The sequence below is a fragment of the Harpia harpyja genome, chromosome Z (assembly GCF_026419915.1).
Source record: "Harpia harpyja isolate bHarHar1 chromosome Z, bHarHar1 primary haplotype, whole genome shotgun sequence".
Taxonomy (NCBI): domain Eukaryota; kingdom Metazoa; phylum Chordata; class Aves; order Accipitriformes; family Accipitridae; genus Harpia; species Harpia harpyja.
Genome location: NC_068969.1, coordinates 49,549,433 through 49,571,089, shown reverse-complemented (window position 1 = coordinate 49,571,089; position 21,657 = coordinate 49,549,433). Strand labels below are relative to the sequence as shown.

At 41.9% G+C, this 21,657-nt stretch overlaps 1 protein-coding gene across 1 annotated transcript; it reads left to right on the top strand.

The window, feature by feature from the left end:
* The first annotated feature begins 601 nt into the window (after window positions 1–601).
* Window positions 602–19,788, top strand: ALDH7A1 (aldehyde dehydrogenase 7 family member A1). Its single transcript, XM_052775794.1, has 18 exons — window positions 602–793; window positions 1,180–1,233; window positions 2,227–2,292; window positions 4,545–4,625; window positions 6,700–6,823; window positions 8,552–8,684; window positions 9,293–9,337; window positions 10,345–10,422; window positions 11,291–11,388; window positions 12,414–12,455; window positions 14,406–14,500; window positions 15,381–15,465; window positions 15,755–15,861; window positions 16,625–16,741; window positions 17,134–17,231; window positions 17,397–17,470; window positions 18,401–18,476; window positions 19,278–19,788. Exons 1-18 carry the CDS (start codon window positions 626–628, stop codon window positions 19,330–19,332), a joined length of 1,596 nt encoding a protein of 531 aa, XP_052631754.1. The 5' UTR covers window positions 602–625; the 3' UTR covers window positions 19,333–19,788.
* The last annotated feature ends 1,869 nt before the right edge of the window (window positions 19,789–21,657 follow it).

The following is a 21,657-nucleotide window of genomic DNA, read 5'->3' as shown; positions in this document are numbered from 1 at the left end:
GGGTAAGTGGCCACGTGGGTAAGCTGAAGCCACTTCTTTTCACTGAGATTCAAGAACAGTATTAAAGAATGGAAAGGGTAATGCCTACTCCTATCATTAGCAATACTATCATTATTGCTATAACTCCTTTGTTGAATAAGGAGTGCTATCGTTTTTTCCCTGTTTTGATGCCTGCGCACTCTTCTTTTCCCCTGCGATTGGAAATGCACGACTGGGGGACTCCGCTGCCCCCGCACTCCGGCGGTGCGTGCTGGCCCTTGAGGCCGACCTGGCGTGGGGGACGATTTGGGACCCTACAGGAGCTGGCCTCTATTTGCCTCTGCCCAGGGCGGGCAGGCAGAGGGCAGGCAGGAAAGGGGCCAGCGGGCAGGGAAAAGGAGCCGGCAGGCAGGCAGCGGGCAGGCAGGCTGGCAGGGCCCTGGCAGGAGGCCGGCAGGCAGCCGGCGGACAAGCAGCAGGCAGGCGGGGGGCGGGAGCACGAAGGCGGAGGGCTGCCAGGGGGCAGCCAGGCGGGGGCGGGCCTGGGGGGGGGGAGGAGCGCTGCCGCGACCTCACCAATCGGCGCCGGCGATAGGGGGGCGGGCCGCTGCCCCTCGCCCAGCCTCACTCCGGGCGGCTGCCGGCGATGCTGGGGTTGCGCCGCACTGTCGCCGCGTTGCGGCCGGCCGTGGGCTCGGCAGCCGCTATGTCTACGCTGCTGGTCAGCCAGCCGCGCTACGCCTGGCTGCGGGAGCTGGGCCTGCAGGAGGAGAACTCCGGCGTGTACAACGGGCTCTGGGGCGGCGGTGGCCAGGTGCGGGCGGCGGCGCGGCCTGTGGCGGGAGCCGGGCCCTGGGGTGGCGGCGCGGCCTGTGGCGGGAGCCGGGCCCTGGGGTGGCGGCGCGGCCTGTGGCGGGAGCCGGGCCCTGGGGTGGCGGCGCGGCCTGTGGCGGGAGCCGGGCCCTGGGGTGGCGGCGCGGCCTGTGGCGGGAGCCGGGCCCTGGGGTGGCGGCGCGGCCTGTGGCGGGAGCCGGGCCCTGGGGTGGCGGCGCGGCCTGTGGCGGGAGCCGGGCCCTGGGGTGGCGGCGCGGCCGGGCCTCGGTGCGGCCCTGGGCGTTGCGCCCCCTCCGTTGGGTAAAGGGGCGAGCACGGCCCCGCTGCTCATCCTTTCCCGCCTCCCCCCCCCGGCCCCCGCTCTAGGTGGTGACGACGTACTGCCCTGCCACGAACGAGCCCATAGCCAGCGTCCGGCAGGTAAGCACGCCTCGGCCCGGCCCGGCCCGGGGAGCTCGGGGGGGGGCAGGGACCCGCCGGCTGCTGGGAAGGAAGGAGCCTTCCGCTCCCCGTGGCCAGAGTGAGGGGTGTTTGGGCGTTCGTTTGGGAGGTGCTCCTCCTCTGGACCAGGTTCATGAAGGGCAGGAGCCCGCCGGGGTGGGTGAAGGCGGCAGGGGCTATGGGGATGTTGAATCCAGAGGCAGTTGGTGAAGCTCATCACAGCTCGGGCCGTCTGCTGGAAGTAACCGCGTGGTTTTTCTGGGAAGAAAAACAGGCTGTTCACCTTTTTTTTTTTTTTTAATTTTTTTTTTTTATTCCCCCCCTATTCTTGCAAGTGTTGTTGGGAAGAGCAAGGGCCTGTCCTGCCCTTTTCCGTTTGTTTCTAGAGGGAGCTGCAGAGTAGGGGTGGATTGTGGCTATTCAGCCGAGCTGAGTGGCTGGGAGAGGTACGAAGGAGAGCAACGTGGAATTCGTGTGGTAAACTTATGGAAGCTTTTAGTGTGAGAATAGTGCTGTGGCGCTAACCTACTCCTTTTGTTTATTAGGATTCGATTAGCCCTTGATGTCCAGTGAGGCTGGTGGAGTAGGGCAGTCCTCACAGCCTTTGTTTAATAATGGCAGTAGTAGTAGTAACTAAGATAAAAGAAGGTACACGAATATGCGATGAATGCCTACCTTCCAGCTATTCTCTATGGAACAGCTTTTGTCATCTGAAGGAAAATTTCTGCTCACCTTTTTTTTTTTTTTATTTACGCAGCACATATGGTATTCCTCAACAGTAACTTCAAGTAACTCAACAGGCCATATTGGGACCAAACTATGGCAGGATATAAACTTCCTGTGAAAGTGGTATTCTGTAGTGCAGTACTATCCTCTAGAAGTGTCTTGAGTTGGATGCAGAAGCTTTTCTGTGGTGTTTGTTTTGGGGTTTTGGTTTTCCTAACTTTTTCTTTGATATGCTTTTTCATGTAGGCTAGTTTGGAGGATTATGAAGAAACAGTAAAGAAGGCTAAAGAGGCATGGAAGGTCTGGGCTGATGTAAGTTAACAGAGGCTTCTCTTTTATAATGTATCTCGTGGCAGGTAAAGGCCATTAAATTGCTTTGTCAGGTGAAGATGTAAAAACATGTTCATGTTGTATAAATTGTATTAAAGCAAAAATCTGCAATGCGGACCTCAAGAAACAAACGCAGGCAACTTGCGCACATTACCATTGAGGTACAAAGGTGAGGACATTGACTTGTGAAAAATGTTTGTTTTGAAAAGTCTGGCACATTACGCAGGTTTGTGCCTGTAAGTCATTGCCAACAGGTCTGCTGGAGTTCAGAAACTTTGTAGCAAGCAAATTATCCCTGTGGGTGTGTTTAACTTCCTGTTGCTGCATGCTTTCTACTGCAAGAACTCTGCAGAATATTTGGATATTTAACTTGTGGTGATGACCTTGTTCTCATGGGGTGGGGAAGACAGCTGGTTTTGAGTGTGGTTTTTTTGTTCACCAGCTGTCCTGGTGTTTTACAGAACAGCTACGTTATTCCAAAATGTTGCTGTGTCAGACAATAGCTAAGCTGTCTTTCCTTAGCAAGCTGTATTTCTCAGTACACCTGTACAAGCTATCTCCATCCAGCATCCATTCTCTTGCTGGCCATGCCAGGCTTGGTTTTTATAGCTACCTGCTATAAAAGGTACAGTATACAAACTGAAACCTGTGTTTTGTAAGGTATTGGACATTCTGTATTTTATCCAGCAAAGTAGTTTGCCTTGCCCAAAGAGAACAAAGTTTAGGACAAACACAACAGCTTCCTCAGCTTTCTCATGATATGTTAGTATGTGTTCTTTTGTTACAATTTGTGAATATAATGTTGGTGAGTGTATGCCAGCTGCTAATGTGCTTGGAAATCATCTGAAAGCGATCTAACAGATAACAAAGAATCAGCAGATCAAATGCTGTAAAGCCTTGTCTCAAAGCTGTTTGTTGTTAGTTTGTGAATTTTGTTGTTTGTAATGAGCTTATCTGAAAGACTTTGCCTGTAAACAGATATGCTTGCATGGCTTATGGTATCCCTCACTCCTCTCTTTCCAGAGAACTGCAGTTCATCAGCAGTTTCTAATCCTGTATATCCTGTTCCATGCTTATGGTTTATAACTGATCCTGGCTATTGATTATTATCTAACATACTGTCATGGTTTAAACCCAGCCAGCAACTAAGCACCATGCATCTGCTCACTCACTTCCCCGCCGCCCCCAGTGGGATGGGGAGGAAAATTGGGAAGAGAAGTAAAACTCATGGGTTGAGATAAGAACAGTTTAATAGAACAGAAAAGAAGCAGCTAATAATGATAATGGTAACACTAATAAAATGACAATAGTAGTAATAAAAGGATTAGAATATACACATGATGCACAATGCAATTGCTCACCACCCATGGACCCATGCCCAATTAGTTCCTGAGTGGCGATTCCACCATGCCCACTCCCCCCAGTTTATAAACTAGACATGGCCAGTTTGGGTCAGCTGCCCTGACTGTGCTCCCTCCTAACTTCTTATGCCCCTCCAGCCTTCTTGCTGGCTGGGCATAAGCAGCTGAAAAATCCTTGACTTTAGACTGAACATTACTTAGCAACAACTGAAAACATCAGTGTTATCAACATTCTTCTCACACCTAACTCAAAAACATGGCACTCTACCAGCTACTAGGAGGACAATTAACTCTATCCCAGCTGAAACCAGGACACATACTAATACCACATTAAAAAAAGTCCATTAATACTTGGTATATGGTTTTAATTTTTCCATGATTGAGGCTTCTGTGTGTCTCAGCATTTACTAACAAATGTCAGCAGCCATTGTCATGCTGAAAAAAACCATATGAAAATGTGATGTTAAGTACACTTCAAAAGCTCAGAAACCAGTACATGCTTTTATTTTAAAAAAAATGCTTGTTTCTTGAGGTGAAGCTGATTGTTTGGGGGCATTGTGGGTGGTGTAGCTGAACAGAAGTAGCAGAGCTAATAATCTGAATGCTTCTGGCAATATTCAGTGGAACTGAAGTTTTGAACAGACATAAATGTGCACAGTTGTTACCAGTCTCTGTGAGGCAGGAAACAGTTTCTTGTAAAGCAGTGCACATGATAAAAATGAATGAGTAATGATATCTTGGGAAGAGAGGGGGAGAAGTACAGCAACCAGTGATTTCTTACTGCAGGGGTAGAAAACTAGCAGTGTGTATGCTGCAGAAGTCACCGATGTTCAATCTCAAATAGATTTTTCTGTTTTCTTTTGTTTTGACTAGATCCCTGCACCTAAGCGTGGAGAAATAGTGCGACAGATTGGTGATGCCCTGAGACAAAAAATCAAGGTTCTAGGAAGCTTGGTAATGTGTTTTAAGAAGCAGCTTAAGTTTGTGGCGGGTTTGGGGGTGAGGCGTCAAAACTGTTTTTCTTGGTTTTTAATGTACCACTCTGCAATATTAACATTAATAATTGTTAAAATGCTGTTGTTCTGTTAGCTTGCCTAAAGAAATTTTAATTAAAAAAAAAAAAGAAAAAAAAAGAAAAAAGTAAGATTGCATTCTGGCATCCTACACTGAAAAGTTAATATATAATAGGAAAAGAAAGCGTAATTCATTCTGAGCCTGTACTCTAGCGGAGAGGAGTGTTACAACTGTTGCCCTGCTGTTTTCCCACTTGCCTGTCAGATAGGGCACTGTCTGATACTAAAAGTGTCCTGAAAAAGACCTTCCTCTAATACAGAGCTTTTAATCTTGAGCTCTTTCTGGTGATCTGCGGGATTTTGCAAACTGACATGTGGAGGTATAAGGCTTCAGAAGGTGAGATGGTCTTAATGAGATCTTCTTGCAGTGCTGTGCAGGACATAAAGGTTGAAGGACTGCTCCTTTAAAACACTTGCTAGTTGCTAGGGAAGAAAAGGAGACAAGTAGGGAACTTACCACTTTCCTTTTACAGGGCTTGCCTATATGTGCTACTATTCAGAAATAGCTCTCAGTGAATAACTCCGTGTGTAGTCAAGCCCGTATTGTTAACCTACAAAACTTTGTTCTGCTGTTTCCCTTGATGTTGTTTCCTCAGCAGAGTTTCTGTGGTGGAATTAGAGTGCTAATGTACTTTTGTATTCAAAAATGGTACAGCTTCCCTGGTGAGTGTGGATAGACAGAAGTTTGCTGTATGTTCCTTGGACAAAATTTGTTGCTTATTGCCAGAGCATTTTTCTAGTTTTCCCAAACATAAGTCATCTGTTCAGCTCTTCCAGGATAGGGGGTGAACTTCAGGGTGAAAGCTGTGCAGTATGTATCCAGGTTTTAGGACTTTTCCTGTCTTCAGGATACATAAAAGGGAACGGTATGGCAACTCACCTTTTCATATTCCATTGGAAATTTCCAGCCTTGCCTCAAAATGGCCTTGTCAAGTATCCAGGTGTATCTCTACTGCACTTATGGACTCACTGCTGTGTTTCTTCTGATTGCCCTCCATTTCTGGTCACAGATAGTGGCTATTCCTTCTGTCTTGAGATGACCACAGGCATTACAGAAATACCGAGAAATACATTTAGTCACCTTTATTTTAACCTTTGCATGGGGAGTAAAATCTTGCTGCAATCCTTCGAACCTGATTCCTCACTTAACAGCTTCTTGAAAGTACAATCGTCAGTCTAAAGTGGTAGGTGATACCTGCATGAAAGTTGCACCTAGATATCAGAGCATGACTGTAAAATTAAGTGGGGATAAATGGGGGACTTGTCAGTTGCTAAATTAGTGAATTTTCTCACTTTGGAGGAAAATGTCTTCAAATACCAGCTTATTCTCATTGATAATGTATATGTCTGCTGTGTACATCTAACATGCTTTTAACAGAAGGACATAGTTTAGGATTGACTTCAGCTAAAAAAAGAAAAAAAAATTGATCCTAAACATCCCAGGTAACTAAAATACTAAACGTGTGTAGACGTTTTCAGCAGTGTCTGAAAATAGAATCTCTCAAACTCACTTTAAGGTGTTGTAAAATGAGTAGTTCGCTTACGAAAAATGTAAATGACCGTTTTCTTTTGCTGGAGCAGAGTAATCCCTTTTTTCAATTTATTCCGTGCCTGGTCCACAATGTACGCAAACATCCTCATGGAAATTCAGTGTTTCATTGATCTAAATCTATGAACCTCATTACTGTTGGATCTCCTTTCAGTAGGTTATTTTTAATTTCCTCTTCTAATTTCCTCCTATTGTATGGGAATGTGACTCCTGCCTAGTTGTCTATTGTGTTCTTTCTTTAAGCTGTGAATAACTCAGGAAGAGGTGAATCTCTTCTAAGGAAAAAAATGTGTATTAAATCTTACTTGGTATACAGATATACCTGACATTAGTGGGAGACAAAATGTATTGGGGATGCAAGGGAATTTTTTAAAAAATAATTTTGTCTTGCTCTTGATTTTTTCAGGTCTCTTTGGAAATGGGAAAGATTTTTGTTGAGGGTGTTGGGGAAGTGCAGGAGTATGTTGATGTCTGCGACTATGCTGTTGGTTTGTCCCGAATGATTGGTGGACCTATTTTGCCTTCAGAAAGTAAGTATGTGTGTATATATTTTGTTGGGTGGTTTTTTTCATTTTGTGGTTATGTGGTTTTTGGGTGTTTATTTGTACAAATGAAGAGATGGAGATGTATCTTAAATATACAGGGATGTAGTGCAGCAAAATGTCTGTACCGCGAGTTACTTAGGGAGCATGTTGTCTAGGAATAGATGTGCTGGTAGGCAGTAACACTACCTAATGAAGTATCTAGCCTGTGGCATATAGCAAGAGAGGCAACAGATTTTCTCTCCAGTCTTTGAAGCTGTGATGGGTTGACTCTGGACGCCGGGTGCCCACCAAAGCCGCTATATAACTCCCCCTTCTCAGCTGAACAGGGGAAGAAAATATAACAAAGGGCTCGTGGGTTGAGGTAAGGACAGGGAGATTTCAGGGAGACAGGGAGATCAACCAATTACCGTCACAGGCAAAACAGACTCGACTTGGGGAAAATTAACTTGATTTGTTGCCAATCAACCAGAGCAGGGTAATAAGAAATAAAACCAGATCTCAAAAAACCTTCCCTCCACCCCTCCCTTCTTCCCAGGCACAGCTTCACTCCCGGATTCTCTACCTACCCCCACCAGCAGCACAGGGGGACAGGGATGGGGGTTATGATCAGTTCATCACATGTTGTCTCTGCTGCTTCATCCTCTTCAGGGGCAGGACTCATCACACTCTTCCCCTGCTCCAGCGTGGGGTCCCTCCCATGGGAGACAGCCCTCCATGAACTTCTCCAACTTGGGTCCTTCCCACGGGCTGCAGTTCTTCACGAACTGCTCCAGCATGGGTCCCTTCCACAGGGTGCAGCCCTTCAGGCACAGACTGCTCCAGTGTGGGTCCCTTCCACGGGGTCACAAGTCCTGCCAGAAAACCTGCTACAGCCTGGGGTCCTCTCTCCACGGGGCCACAGGTCCTGCCAGGAGCCTCCTCCAGCGCGGGCTTCCCACGGGGTCACAGCCTCCTTTGGGCACCCACCTGCTCCGGCGTGGGGTCCTCTCCGGGCTGCAGGTGGATATCTGCCCCACTGTGGAGCTCCATGGGCTGCAGGTGGATATCTGCCCCACTGTGGAGCTCCATGGGCTGCAGGGGGACAGGCTGCCTCACCATGGTCTTCCCCACAGGCTGCAGGGGAATCTCTGCTTTGGTGCCTGGAGCACCTCCTCCCCCTCCTTCTTCACTGACCTGGGGGTCTGCAGGGTTCTTTCTTTTACATGTTCTCACTCCTCTCTCTGGCTGTCATTTCTGTGCCTGCTGCAACTTTTTTCCTTCTTAAATCTGTTATCCCAGAGGCACTACCACTGGGCTCGGCCGTGGCCAGCGGTGGGTCTGTCTTGGAGCCACCTGGCATTGGCTCCGTGGGACAAGGGGGAAGCTTCTGGCATCTTCTCTTTTTCTTTGTTAATGAAGGTGCTAGAGAAAAGTACGTAAGAAGTTCAGGAGTATACTTAGAAATGAGAGACCTTCTTGTCAGTTGTTGATAAGCAAACAATCACCATTCTGTTAAATGAACAATTAAAATAGTAAAACTTCATGTTGTCATGTTATTATGTTTTTCCATAATCTAGTGTTCCAGTAAGGCGCAGAGCCCATATAATACAGCTCTCCACAAGCTAGTGCTCTGATGGACAGAGGAGTGATGCTAGGCCCCTTGCTCACATGGTTTCCTTTCTAAAAAAACACTAAATGGATGCAAATTGCATTACGTTGTGTCTTTGCTTTCAGGACCTGGCCATGCCCTTATAGAGCAGTGGAATCCTGTTGGGTTAGTAGGAATCATCACAGCCTTTAACTTCCCCGTAGCGGTTTATGGGTGGAACAGCGCAATTGCAATGGTCTGTGGAAATGCTTGCCTCTGGTAAGATACAGCTCTCCAACATGCTAACAGTATTTTAAAATTAGAGAGCTATTATCTCAGGCATGAAATTGTTATCAAATGTCTGGTGTTTCTGTATATTTGATTCTATCTCATGTAGGCTTAGTTTCTATTTATTTTTAGGTTCACCTGTAGTCAAAGAACTTTGTTTAATTCTATGGTAACCTCTTTTATGAGATATTGAGAATCAGAGCTGTCCAGGACTTAGCCAAATGGCTTGTTATTAAAGAAGCCAGGTTGAGGTCTTGCAGCAGTGGTAGTGAACAGTTAATATTTTCAGAATTGGTACAGCTAAAATTAAGTATCTAAATAAGTAGCTTTACTTCCTCTCCCAGCTCCTGCTTCACTTTCATCTACCTGGTTCACTCTAATGTCTGGCATAGCTCTTGTTCATGTGGATTTCAGTAGAAGCTCTGAATGTTCAGCTGTGGAAAGAAACGCTTGAGTCCCTGTCTTAACATGCACCTGAAAACCAGCCTGACCAAAGTGTGCTGTATTTCAGATACTATAAAAATTGCATATTTGAATTATTTCTTATTCTCAAAGAATTGAAAAGGAAATAATGTCTTTTTTTTTTTAATTATTTTTAGGAAGGGTGCTCCTACAACATCCCTCACTAGTGTTGCTGTTACAAAGTGAGTTCTGGTTTCTTTGCTTTGTGTTTTGCTTTTTAAACAACTGCTTTTCTGTTTGAGGGAGTGCTTAGGGGTCAGAAGAACTGGTTTCCCCTTGTTACCCAAGAAGTAACTGTATATGCAGGATGTTACCTGTACTGTTGGCCAGTTTTTTCTGGGACCAGGGCTGTGCTTCTGCTGAAATAGGGCTAGCAATGTGGTTTTCTTCCTTGCAGAAGATGAATTGCTCACAAAATTCAGCTTCCCTCAATCACGCACTCATGTTTCAGAATCATCCCTTTTTTGGGGAGCCTCAGCCTAATATCAGCACCCAGTTTCTTGGCAAATCCTTCTGACTGGCTGTGTAGACCTATATCTTGAAGATGCCTTTACACAATCTTTGCTACCCAAACCTAGTAACATCTCAGGATGTGTTTCCAGGGTTCAAAACTCATTTATGATAAAAAGGAGAACTCCAAAGAATAACTGTCAGAGTGATACTTACTGTAGATTTGTACTTTGCTTACTATATTAGCATTTTAAATACTTATCTGTAGTGTGCTACAAATAACATTTATTTTTAAATGCTAAGTATAAATAGGCCTCTTTAAAATAACTAATTAGTAAGTCTTGTAGCTTTAATATTAACTTCTGAGAACAATGGCCCCAAACTACTTATGAGTATTTTATGTAGCTCCATGAAGTTATGTAAATTTCTCTTTCTAATGGGGGAAGACTATACGGCCAAGGTTTTTACACACTGATCTAATGCTTGTCTGCGCCAGCTGTGTGGACACACGATGAACGTATTTTAGTCTTGCTTCTGTGTGAGCTATGATTGTAACAGCAAAGTCCTTGATAAGAGAGGTGTGTTATGTATTGTACAAACTACATGTCAATTAACTGCAAGACGGCTGCTTTTTAAAAATCTAGCTTCTTCCTGTACGTGGTCAGTCAGTTTTAATGGTTCATTCCCTATTATATACACCTGTCAGAAATCTCTGAAATTTTTACATCTTTGAATCTAGGATAATTGCCAAAGTCTTGGAGGATAACAAAGTGCCTGGAGCAATCTGTTCTCTGGTTTGTGGTGGAGCAGACATTGGGTAGGTAACATTTCTTGTGAAGATGTATAGAGGGTAAAGAATATTCTTTGAGGTAGTTCTTGTAAAGTTATTCTGATCGTCAGGAGTTCCCAGTACATACATGTACCTGTTGCCTTCATTTTTATCAACTGGTCTGAAACTCTGGCCCAGCTGTAAACATAATACGTACTTCTACTTGCTCTTGTGAGATCAGCTGCTAACAAAACTTATCAGATATTTAATGAAGAGACATGACTAATATATTCTACTTCTGCATATGTTTACACCCAAAGAATACAGCTAATATTAAATTCCACTCATCATATTCTTAAGAGTTTTCAATTTCTAACCCATTGGCCTTTTGGACCACTTGCGGAGGAGAATACTTCCCCATTTTCCATGCTCACATAGGACTCTGTACTTGCTCATAGATGCATACCTGTGCTTGGAAGCTATACAAATCAAATTGTTTTGTTTGATAATTACAATATGGAAATACCCAGTAGAAATGTATATTCAGATGTATCTTTGGAGCATTTCAAGAGAAGACAAAACAGATGGTAAGCATTAAAAAAAGTCATAGGTATGCATATTTTCTTAGGGAACATAATGTTTGGAACTGATCTTGCTATGTACTTTAGATTGAATTTCAAAATTAGTGTACAGGTGATGCTCTTACAATCTGAAAAGGCGGAGTGAAACCTCCTCTTTTCTGACTAAGAAGCAGCTTTCCTGCCGTCTGCTTGGTCACTTACCTGATGGTTTCAAAGAAGTGGCTCTGACTTTAAAAGATGTCCCTGGTTCAAGTTGGTTTATGTGGAAGGTGCAAGCAGCTTTTCCAGCTGTCTGCTCTTCCATTGAATGTGGTGGTATGTCTCCTGTTGTGCAGGACAGCAATGGCAAGAGATGAGAGAATGGACCTGTTGTCCTTCACTGGCAGCACAAAAGTGGGCAAGCAAGTAGCGCTTATGGTTCAGGAGAGATTTGGTGAGTGTGTGGGGTCTCCTCCACTTCTTTCCATGGTTGGAAAAGGCAGGCGAGCCCCACAGGATTTTAAAATGACAGCTTGTTTTACTTACCTCTTGTGCTACCTTTTTTTTTTTTTTTTTTTTTTTTCCCTTTTCCTTGTGACTTCGTGGAAATAGGATGTTGAAACTGCGCAGAGCTAGATACTGTACCTGTCACAACTCAGCATTTTTTCCAGGGTACCCACAAATCCATGGTACTACAGTTAATTTGGGGTGTGTGGGGCGGGGTGTGTGTGACCATGAATGTAATTGTATGGAGATTGTCAAGATGAAGATCCATGGCCTATAGTCTTTTGGCAATGTGTTCATGGAGAAGTGCCCCCTCACCTTTTACTCCTTATAAATACAGGGGAAAAGTTACGATTTTTGAGGTGCTGTTTTTGTTGCAAATATTTAGAAGTGTATAGACATGAGTCCATGCACAGCTGCTAGATTCTAACTTTTTAGTTTTAAACCTTGTGAACAGGATTTTCTCGTTTTTCCCATTTTATACATTTGAAGTTCATAGGAGTTTAAAAAAAAGAAATCAGATTGCAAATGTTCACCCAGAAGTAAATGGTGATTCTTTCTCTCAGATTTGAGATAAAACAGTTGCCAGAGAAATAAATAAGCCCAGTTTAATTTTATGTGTGGATTTTGATCTCTGTAGCACCTCCTCCTCTTCTTTGTGTCATACTATTTATGCTGCAACTTTTTCTGTTTTCATCTTTTCCTTTCTAGTGCTGTTTTTGCCTACTTCTTAAGCTTCTTTCTGCCCTAACTGCTTTGCAGGTATCTTTCTTCACAGTATGTGATAGATGTAGCATTTGGTGTAGTTTTCTGCTTTGGCTAGAGTGATAAGTTGACTGTGATGCCTAAAACTTCTTGTCTGTCCAGAAAAATACATTTAATGAAACCTGGCTCTAGTTAGAGGTGGCCTCACTGCATGAGGTGCATTGAATACAGGTGTGCGTGACATAACTTGTTTTGTGTGTTTTTTATTAGGCCGGAGTCTGCTGGAACTGGGAGGAAACAATGCTATTATTGGTAATATGCTCTGTAGATATTCAGTCTGTCCTGGTTTCAGCTGGGATAGAGTTAATTGTCTTCCTAGTAGCTGGTACAGTGCTATGTTTTTGAGTTAGGTATGAGAAGAATGTTGATAACACACTGATGCTTTCAGTTGTTGCTAAATAATGTTTAGTCTGAAGTCGAGGATTTTTCAGCTTCTGACGCCCAGCCAGCAAGAAGGCTGGAGGGGCACAAGAAGTTGGGAGGGGACACAGCTAGGACAGTTGACCCAAAGTGGCCAACGGGGTATTCCATACCATGTGATGTCACATCTAGTATATAAACTGGGGGGAGTGGGGGCAGGGCGGATTGCCACTCAGACACTAACTGGGCATCGATCAGCAGGGTGGTGAGCAATTGCATTGTGCATCATGTGTATATTCCAATCCTTTTATTATTACTATTGTCACTTTATTAGTGTTATCATTATTAGTTTCTTTTCTGTTCTGTTAAACCGTTCTTATCTCAACCCACGAGTTTTACTTCTTTTCCCGATTCTTTCCCCCATCCCACTGGGTCAGGGGGCAGGAGGTGAGTGAGCAGCTGCATGGTGCTTAGTTGCTGGCTGGGGTTAAACCACAACAAGTCCCATAGATGATATTTGGAAGTTAGTATACAAATGTTTTGTAGCAAATTGTCCCTTCCCCCCCCCCCACTGGGGGTTTAAAAAGTACATAGCAGGATGTTGGGTTTTTTTCCATCTTCAGTATTGTGGAGGGGTAGTGTTTTAAGATAAAAAATGAAAGTTCAAGCTCTTACATGTATTCACGTTTGTAGTGAAGAAGGGAATGAGAGAAGTAGGAAGCTTCAGTAATGGGATGTGGACAATGCTAAATAAATTTGATTTTAGAATAGTTCTAATCTCGTGAACACATTTTTAGCATTTTAGAATTTAAGTACATATATATAGCCTTAAGATGAAAGGAAAGCATGCAGATATTTATTTCAGTAGCACATTTTACAGGTTTAAGTAGCTTAGGGTATGATCTGTTTCACAGATAAACATAGCATTAATACTGTGAAGCTGAGCATTGTGGCAGGAAGAACATATAAGCTAGATAAATAACTAAATTGCTGTCCTGTTGTGTTGTAGCCTTGTGTTTCATCTTTCTCATATTCTGAACAAGTGTAATTGCCTATCTAGAATATTAAGCTCTTTTAAAAATCATATTTGAGTAGGTTTTTCTTTTTTTCCTGTTGTGCTTTGCAGCCAGTAGCATAAACTTGCTTTATACTTGGAAAATTGTTTCCTTTTTCATATTAAAGTCCTTTTTCATATTAAAGTCCTGTTTTTTCTGGAATTGGCTTTGAATGATGGCATAAACATTGTTTGGTTGGACTTTGTCCCAAATGTAATAATAATTTTGTATATGTAGAGAATTCTGAGGGACTGGCTAAGCTGACTGATATTTGGGGGATCCTTTGACGCTTGTACATACTAGCTTTGCTTTAAACATCCCAATGTCATCTAAGCCAGATGAATTTGTTCAGCTCACTTATATTTTACATTATTGTGTACCTGTGTGTTTTAGCTACTTTTTTTATATGCCATTTGGATACACTTTACCATTGTTTCTTTATGCTGCTAGAGTTCTCAGTGAGAGAAGGACAAGGTGAAGAAACAGCAAGAAATTGCTTGTAGTCTCTTGAATTAAAATGAAGCTGAAGTTCTTTGCAACCTTTATTGCAAAAGACTCTCTTCAGCAGTTCAGACTTACATTTATGTCCAGGTCTGTGTGTCTAATTCTAGGTGTGAAAGTAATAGGAGTTTTGAAGCGTTTCTGTAGATGTTAGTGTGCTATGCTAGTGTGACTTTTCCCAATGCTTCTTGACCAGCCTGTCAGTTTATTATATTGTTTAGTGTCCTAAGTCTTGTGAAGTGCCTGTTTACTTTAGTAACATGCTGATGTTTTAATTTTTGTTAAGTGTTTGAAGATGCAGATCTGAACCTAGTCATCCCATCTGCTCTATTTGCTGCTGTGGGAACAGCGGGTCAGAGGTGCACAACTGCTAGAAGGCTGGTGAGTAAACATGTATTGTCTGGTTTGGGTAGTTCTGAATTTAAATTTAATTTCAAATTAGCTCAGGAAATGCCTAGCAATTCCTAACATTATGGAGAGCAAAAGATATTCTTTGAAACACATTTTTACTTTGTCAAAAATCAGTATGATGCAAAAATAAGATGGTAGTTTGTTATTCCACTATAATTCTAGCTCTAAAGAGTTTCTTTGTATGTGTTTCTAAGTGTCCCAGGTGCTAAAACTCAGGAAAATAAAACTTACCATGCTTCCCGTATTTCTCTTTCTTTTCGTTGCCAGAGCTTCTTTGCTTTTGCCTGCTACAAATTTTGATGCGGGGTTTAGATTTCAGGAAAGCAAGGGTGTATGTGTTGCTTACTTTATTATTAATTTTTAACCAATCATTTTCAATAAGTTTAAAGGTGTTACAATGTTAGTCTGTGTCTGTATAGTCTTTTCAGAGTTGGGTTGATTAGGTAAATATTCATCAAAATTAATGCAGGTTAACTTTGGGTGTATGGGAAGAGTAGTGATTCCTCACATTACAGCAATAAAAATCACTCGAATATTTGTCCTACAACACTTAACTGATGACTTTACAGAACACATTGATACCATTGATCTGAGATGGGGTAAAATTAAAACAGGTTTTTGTTTATTTGCTGCTTTTAAGTCTTGATGATGAAGATTTTAAATCTTCGTTTCTTGGTGTTGGTGCTGTTTTGAGGCCTTGCTCATATGTTTATTTTTAACTTTGGGATTTGCTGAATATGAGCAACACTATCTCCACGCTTCATTCAGCCCTCTTCAAAGTGCAGCAGTACTTCAGGAATAGTTACATAGGCTGAGCTGTCTTACAACCTTCTTACCACATTTCGTTTAGTTCCTCCATGAAAGCATCCATGATGAGGTGGTGGCAAAGCTTGCTCAGGCCTATGCCCAGGTCCGCATTGGTGATCCATGGGATCGTAAGTAGCTATTTTCAACTCATGAGTTTAGGAGACAAGATTCCATTTGTTTCTTTCTGTTAAATACCGAAGAGATCATGGATCAAAGCTATCTAATTTTAGCAGTTTACCAGAGAGTGGGGATAACTGGTTTTGTTTAGAATACAAACTCTGAAAGGGAGTTGAAGAATCCAGCTAATACTGCTCATCTTGGGCAGATTAAATAATTACTCCCAAAATGTCATGATAAGAATATTTGCAAACATATATAGTTTTGCTGAAAGTATGTCTTTGGATCTTTTGTTTTTAGCTGACACTCTGTATGGGCCTCTTCATACCAAAGCAGCAGTGAAAATGTTCCTTGATGCAGTAGAACAAGCAAAACAACAGGGTGGCTCTGTGGTCTATGGTGGAAAGGTGACTTACTTTTATTCTCCCTGCTACATTTAGTGCTCTAGGAAAAAAAAATACAGTAACATGGTGGCTTAGGCCAAGATTGTACCTCAGGTTGTCCTGTCAGCCACTATAGGATATTAAGGTAGTCGGTCTGAGAATGTTTGAATAGCAATCCTGTCTTTAGGGTAAAGATGGGTCTACTTGGAAGCTACCTTCTCCTTCAAGAAATGGCTAAGAGCTTTTGGCTGTTCCTTGCACTACTCCCTAGTCACAGGTGATAGTGAAAATACAAACAGCAATGTAGATGGTGAATATCAAACATGTAACAAAGAAAAATTGCTGTTCTGTCCCTGCATTCATAGTATCAAACTTCAGGAAATACTGAAGAATCAAGAGAGCCACTTGTGCATCTTCATCATATGGGATGTTTAATTCTCAGGGGCTTAACATTCTGGGAATTCTTGTCTTTCACTGGCACCTACTTTCTTCCTAATACCTTTAAAGTTCTAATCAGCTTACAAGTAGGAATAAGGAGGTATTTTTTGTCAGCTGCTAGACTTCGAGATTTGATTACCTCCTTAGTAGACTTAAGTTATGCTTCTATATTTTAAATACTTAAACGAGTAACATTTAAGTTACCTACTCAGATGATCTAACCTTCTATTTCTGATTGCTAGGCACAACTACAGTAATCAGACCATGAAAGATTCCCTTCCTACCCTAGTACTAAGAAGGATGCTGGTTTGAACTTACTCAGTTGTTTCTTCTTTTATGTGTTTTGAAGGTCATAAATCGCCCTGGAAACTATGTTGAACCAACCATTGTGACTGGCCTTCCTCATAATGCACCCATTGTCCACACTGAGACATTTGCTCCCATACTGTATGTGCTGAAATTTAAGGTAAAATAACAATGGGGAATTAGTCAGGTGTCAAGGATGCTAACAGAAGAGTCAGGAGAGAGGTTTCAGATGCATGTCACGTTAATGTAATTGTCCCAGCATTTCAAGAAGTGGTAACAGTTGTTCTGCACTGTGGGATATCCACTGTAATAGCTTACGTCACTGTATAGCTACATTTACACATTTTCTGTGAAGAGCACTGGAGTTAAGGTGAGAGTTTGTACAGGAATAGATTTCATTGTTCATGTCAACCTGCTCAAAAGCAGCTTGTGTGTTTTGTGCAGTGGTGGAGGTATCCTATCCCTGCCGTGGTGCATGTTTGCATTATGGCTGTATGTAACTGCTTTGCTTTGAATGGTCATGGTTTAACCATTGACACATGCTCCTTGTAGGAGGAAGAGGAGGTTTTTGCCTGGAATAATGAAGTAAACCAAGGTCTTTCCAGCAGTATCTTTACTAAGGATTTGGGAAGGATTTTCCGCTGGCTTGGGTATAATTTAAATTCTTTTTCTACCTTCTTGAAGCATAAAATCATAGTCTTTCATGTATTTTGTAAACCTGTGCACAATGCTAGCTGAGCATTTTATAGCCCTCATTTTAGGGAAGGAGCCTTTCCTGATCCTGAGGAGTAATTGTGTCTTATCTTTGTTTGTAGGCCAAAGGGATCTGACTGTGGCATTGTGAATGTCAACATCCCAACCAGTGGGGCTGAGATTGGAGGTGCTTTTGGTATGTTACTTATGCTTTTTTCTTTGTCCTTTAAATGATGAAATCTTCTAGCATCAGGTCTAGAGGCTTGGTATTATTCCTCAGGATTCACTTTTTTAAAGCTGGGGGGGGATTTTTTTTTTCTAATGACTCTGGAAGAGAGTAAAGCATTGCCATTGTAAAATTAGTATAATTTAGGTCTCCTCATCTTATTTTTCAAGGTTTTACTGAGTCCATTTAAATGACTAAATCTGAAGAAATCAATGAAGTTAATTTTTAATTATACTGCTTTAGCAGAAAACAAATTGATGAGGTAGTTGGATTTCAGCTTCTAAAAATATCTGTATTTGGTTTTTAAATATTCCATGTATCATTTCCCCCGCCCCCACCAAGGGAATGTAACTCAGAAGTATGTTCTGAACATGTTTAGAGATGTGGCTGAGTAGAAAACTGTTTAAACCAGTTTTAATTAAAACATTGAGCATTTTTGTGGTGTGTTTTGCATGTGTACATAAAAATTACAGCATAAAGTATTTTTGTGAGAAAGTCTTTCAATACATTTTTGCCTTTATTTCTCTTTTGTATATACTGAAGGAAGCGGGGGGGGGGGGGCAAGAAGAAATATTCACCTTACCATTTAAACAGCACAAGAACCAGCACATTCTTGTACTCTTGTCTCATGTTAAAATATCTTTAAAACAACGTCCTCTGGTGCCACCATGATGAGGCTTTCAACTCTGGGCAGATATTTTTTGGATCAAGCATGAGGAGAGAGCTAGCTGTGTGCGTTGTATGTGGTGGTGTTCTGGTAACTTATTTCAGATACAGAACAATGCCAAAGGAATATTTTTTCCCATGAATTTTTATAAAATGTCTCACCTCCTGGAGTTAGTCCAGATTCCCATGTTCCAAAAAAATTTCAAGTTTTCACTTATAACCTTTTTCCTACAGGTGGTGAAAAGCACACTGGTGGGGGAAGAGAATCTGGAAGTGATTCGTGGAAACTTTATATGAGACGGTCTACTTGGTAAGACAGACTTATCACATTTTAAATAAATGTAAATTACAGATAAACTTGCAAAAGTTCAAACCGTATAAAACCTTGACTACAGGAGGATATCTTTGCTAGATGTGAGATAACCATATATGAGTGTAATTGCCTTTTCTTCATGCAATAATTTACATCTGTGTTTCTGGTAGAAAATGATTTGAAGGGTCTAGATAAAGACCTTTCTTTACTCATTTTTCCTCAAAAGGGACAAAAAAAAAGCTGTTTTTTTCCCCTCTTGCCTGATTTTAAACTCTGCTAAAAAGTAAATTACCAAAACTTGTCAGGAAATACATGAAGTGGCAACCACAGTGAGGGGGCCCCTATTACCAGTGGCAGGTGATTTTGCTCTGTGTTGGGTATCTATCCATAAATCTCCTGACAGCCTATAGTGGTTGACCATTCCCACTCTCTGCTGGCCTCCCTAACCGTTACCTGTGCTAGATTTGGTTTCCATGCAAAGGCTTATGAAAGTGCGAACTCCCACCTTGATTTTTCTGTATGGATATTCTCCTAGTACGAGATTAAATAGAGAATGATACTTCACTTTCTCTTTGATCTCTTAAGGAAGAGATAATGGGGCATGTGGTCTTTCCCTGTATATAGTTACTATACTGAAAATTGGAGTAAAGTCAGTTTGTAACTTTAAATAGGCAAACTGCTTACAGAAGTCTTTTGTATACATGTCACAGAAATTAGAAGCCTTGTACATAGGAAATGGACTGCATAATCTTGTCTCAGTGATCAAGCCTGGTCTCTAAATACTTGTTTCTCTTCCAGTACAATCAACTACAGCAAGGATTTACCTTTGGCTCAAGGAATCAAGTTTCAGTAACAGCCTTATGAACAGCCATGTCCTGAATTCTAGCATTTCAGAACCAAGCACCTTCCAAGCCTCATGGTGAAGAAAATTAATTATGTAAAACTTACCTGCAGCAAAGATACCAATTCTGTCAAAAAATCAGCTACTCTAAAATTGCTTCACTTTCAATGTATGAAATTACTACTTTAGTCTTCAAATGAGAAATATATGGTCTTTGGGAAGGAGGCAGGGTGACTGAAACTAACAAATTTGGATTCAGGTGGCCTGGATAATCTGGTGCCTTATCACTATGTTTCAGTGTCAACACTGCCTGTATCCCCTGCCTCCCCACCACTTGCTGATATTTCCAGCTAGTATATCTAGGCTTCAGACTATGTTCTGAGTTTCCTACAGATAACTGGTGCTGTGGGGGGTGGCCAGTACAGGGCTATTTTTCAATGCATAAATAAAAGTACATTTTATGAGATACCGTGGGCTTCTAGGGTTTTTTGTTTGTTGTTTTGGAGGAGGAACATTCAGCTGACTGTCTGTTTTCACAGACTGAGCTGCTAGCTGGGAGAAGTATCACTGGGCTGAAAAGACTGCTTTAGTTTTCCTGCCTCTCCTTCAGGAAGGAGACTTTCACCCTGTGTGTTGGGAGATAAGAGGTAAGAACAAGGGCTACTGCAGTCTCTTGGAAGCTCCTCTTAATGCTAGAAGGAGTCACAGCCAATTCAGATTGTCACAGCCCTTGTGACACCCTACAACCAAACCAGCTGAAGAACTGGATATGCAGCCAGGAGGGAATATTCTTCCAGAGGCAATTTGCTGGGAAAAGGCAAATTGTTTGTCTGGTTTACCTTAGGTGTGGGTTTCTCCTGGCCACTGAAGACTATAGCCATAAGCAGCTCATTTAGGAGCCTTGCTCAGAATCCAGGATGAGAAGAGGCACAGTGCTATTAGGCTGATTTTTAGCTTTCCACAGAGTACCATTTTTGGAGGAGATCTGTTTTCCTCTCAAATATTATACCAAATTTCCACCATCTCTGAACATGGCAGAGCTGTTCATTTTGGGCTCAGATTCTAGGACTGTGATTTGGCTTTTGATTTATTTTGATGCTAAGATGTTACAATAGCGATGTCATCCAAATTGTGTTAAAGGTCCAACATACCATAATGCTAGCAGGTCTTCTTTCACCTTCACATCTAGTTTTAAAATACATAGTGTTTTGAATTTTACATCTGTATTATAGAAAGTATTTTGGGTGTCAGTTTCTATAGAACAAACAGTAGGCAGCTGAAGTTTTTTCCTACTGAAATTTTTTCCTACAGAGTGTCTTACAGCCAGGTGAACTCTCTCCTGTAGTTCTTTGTGCTTGGCCATTTAACTAGGAAACAGATCTCATGAAAGACTGTTGTGTATGTGCACACAGAAAGAACTGAAAACCTCTAAGACGACAGATAAATCATTAGCAGATAGAGGACAAAGAAACAATCCAATTTCCAAATTTAATTATTCTGCAAATAGAACAAGATATAGAAGCTGTATTCTTTAGCATTGTTCTGTGGCACTGAATGTTACTATCAAACTCTCAACAATGAAAAATAAGTTCATTAACTACTCTCTTTCCTCTTCCTGCTGCTTATTAATAGTTTTTGGATAATCTCATCTCATATCTGTTGTTCTAGAAAATAAAGGCCTTTTAACTCTTTGGATAAAACAATTTCCCAAGTCCAGTGGTTTAATTTACAGGAATAAGGTTAACTCTGCCATCTGGCTTTAGGTATGTGAACTCAGGCCACAGAACGGAACAAAAATGGGATGGTGAGTCTGGCGTTTGACTGGTCTTCAAATCATTAGCTGAAGATGAGTGTCAATGGAAGAAATGTAGGAATGTAATCAAGAGGGTGACTGTATGGCAAACATGCTAAGCATTTTTTTTAAAGGTTAACTTCACATTTTGATATATAGCAATCCCTTCTTCAACACAAACTTTTGAGTAGTCTTACAGAGGACTCAGCTTGAAATACTTATGTAACTACCTGTGTGTATTACGAGTAAGTGCATTAGATCCACTTTATGTAGGCAAATAATGGGTTCTCTCTAAGTAGATTACAAATTCGTCCTGACTTTTGCTGAGTATATGAATTACTCTTCCAAAGATTGTGTTATCTCCATTGTCATTGGACTGCTAGTATGGCATTACAGCAGGTAATCATAATGTTTCATCTGCTTCCCAGACAGCTTTGAATTCCTTAGATGCTTTTTGCAGTGTGCTTCTCTCCACCCTTCTATTTATTTAGTTACCTGTTGTTGACGAATTCTACCTGAATTGACTAGCTGAATGACTTCCAGTG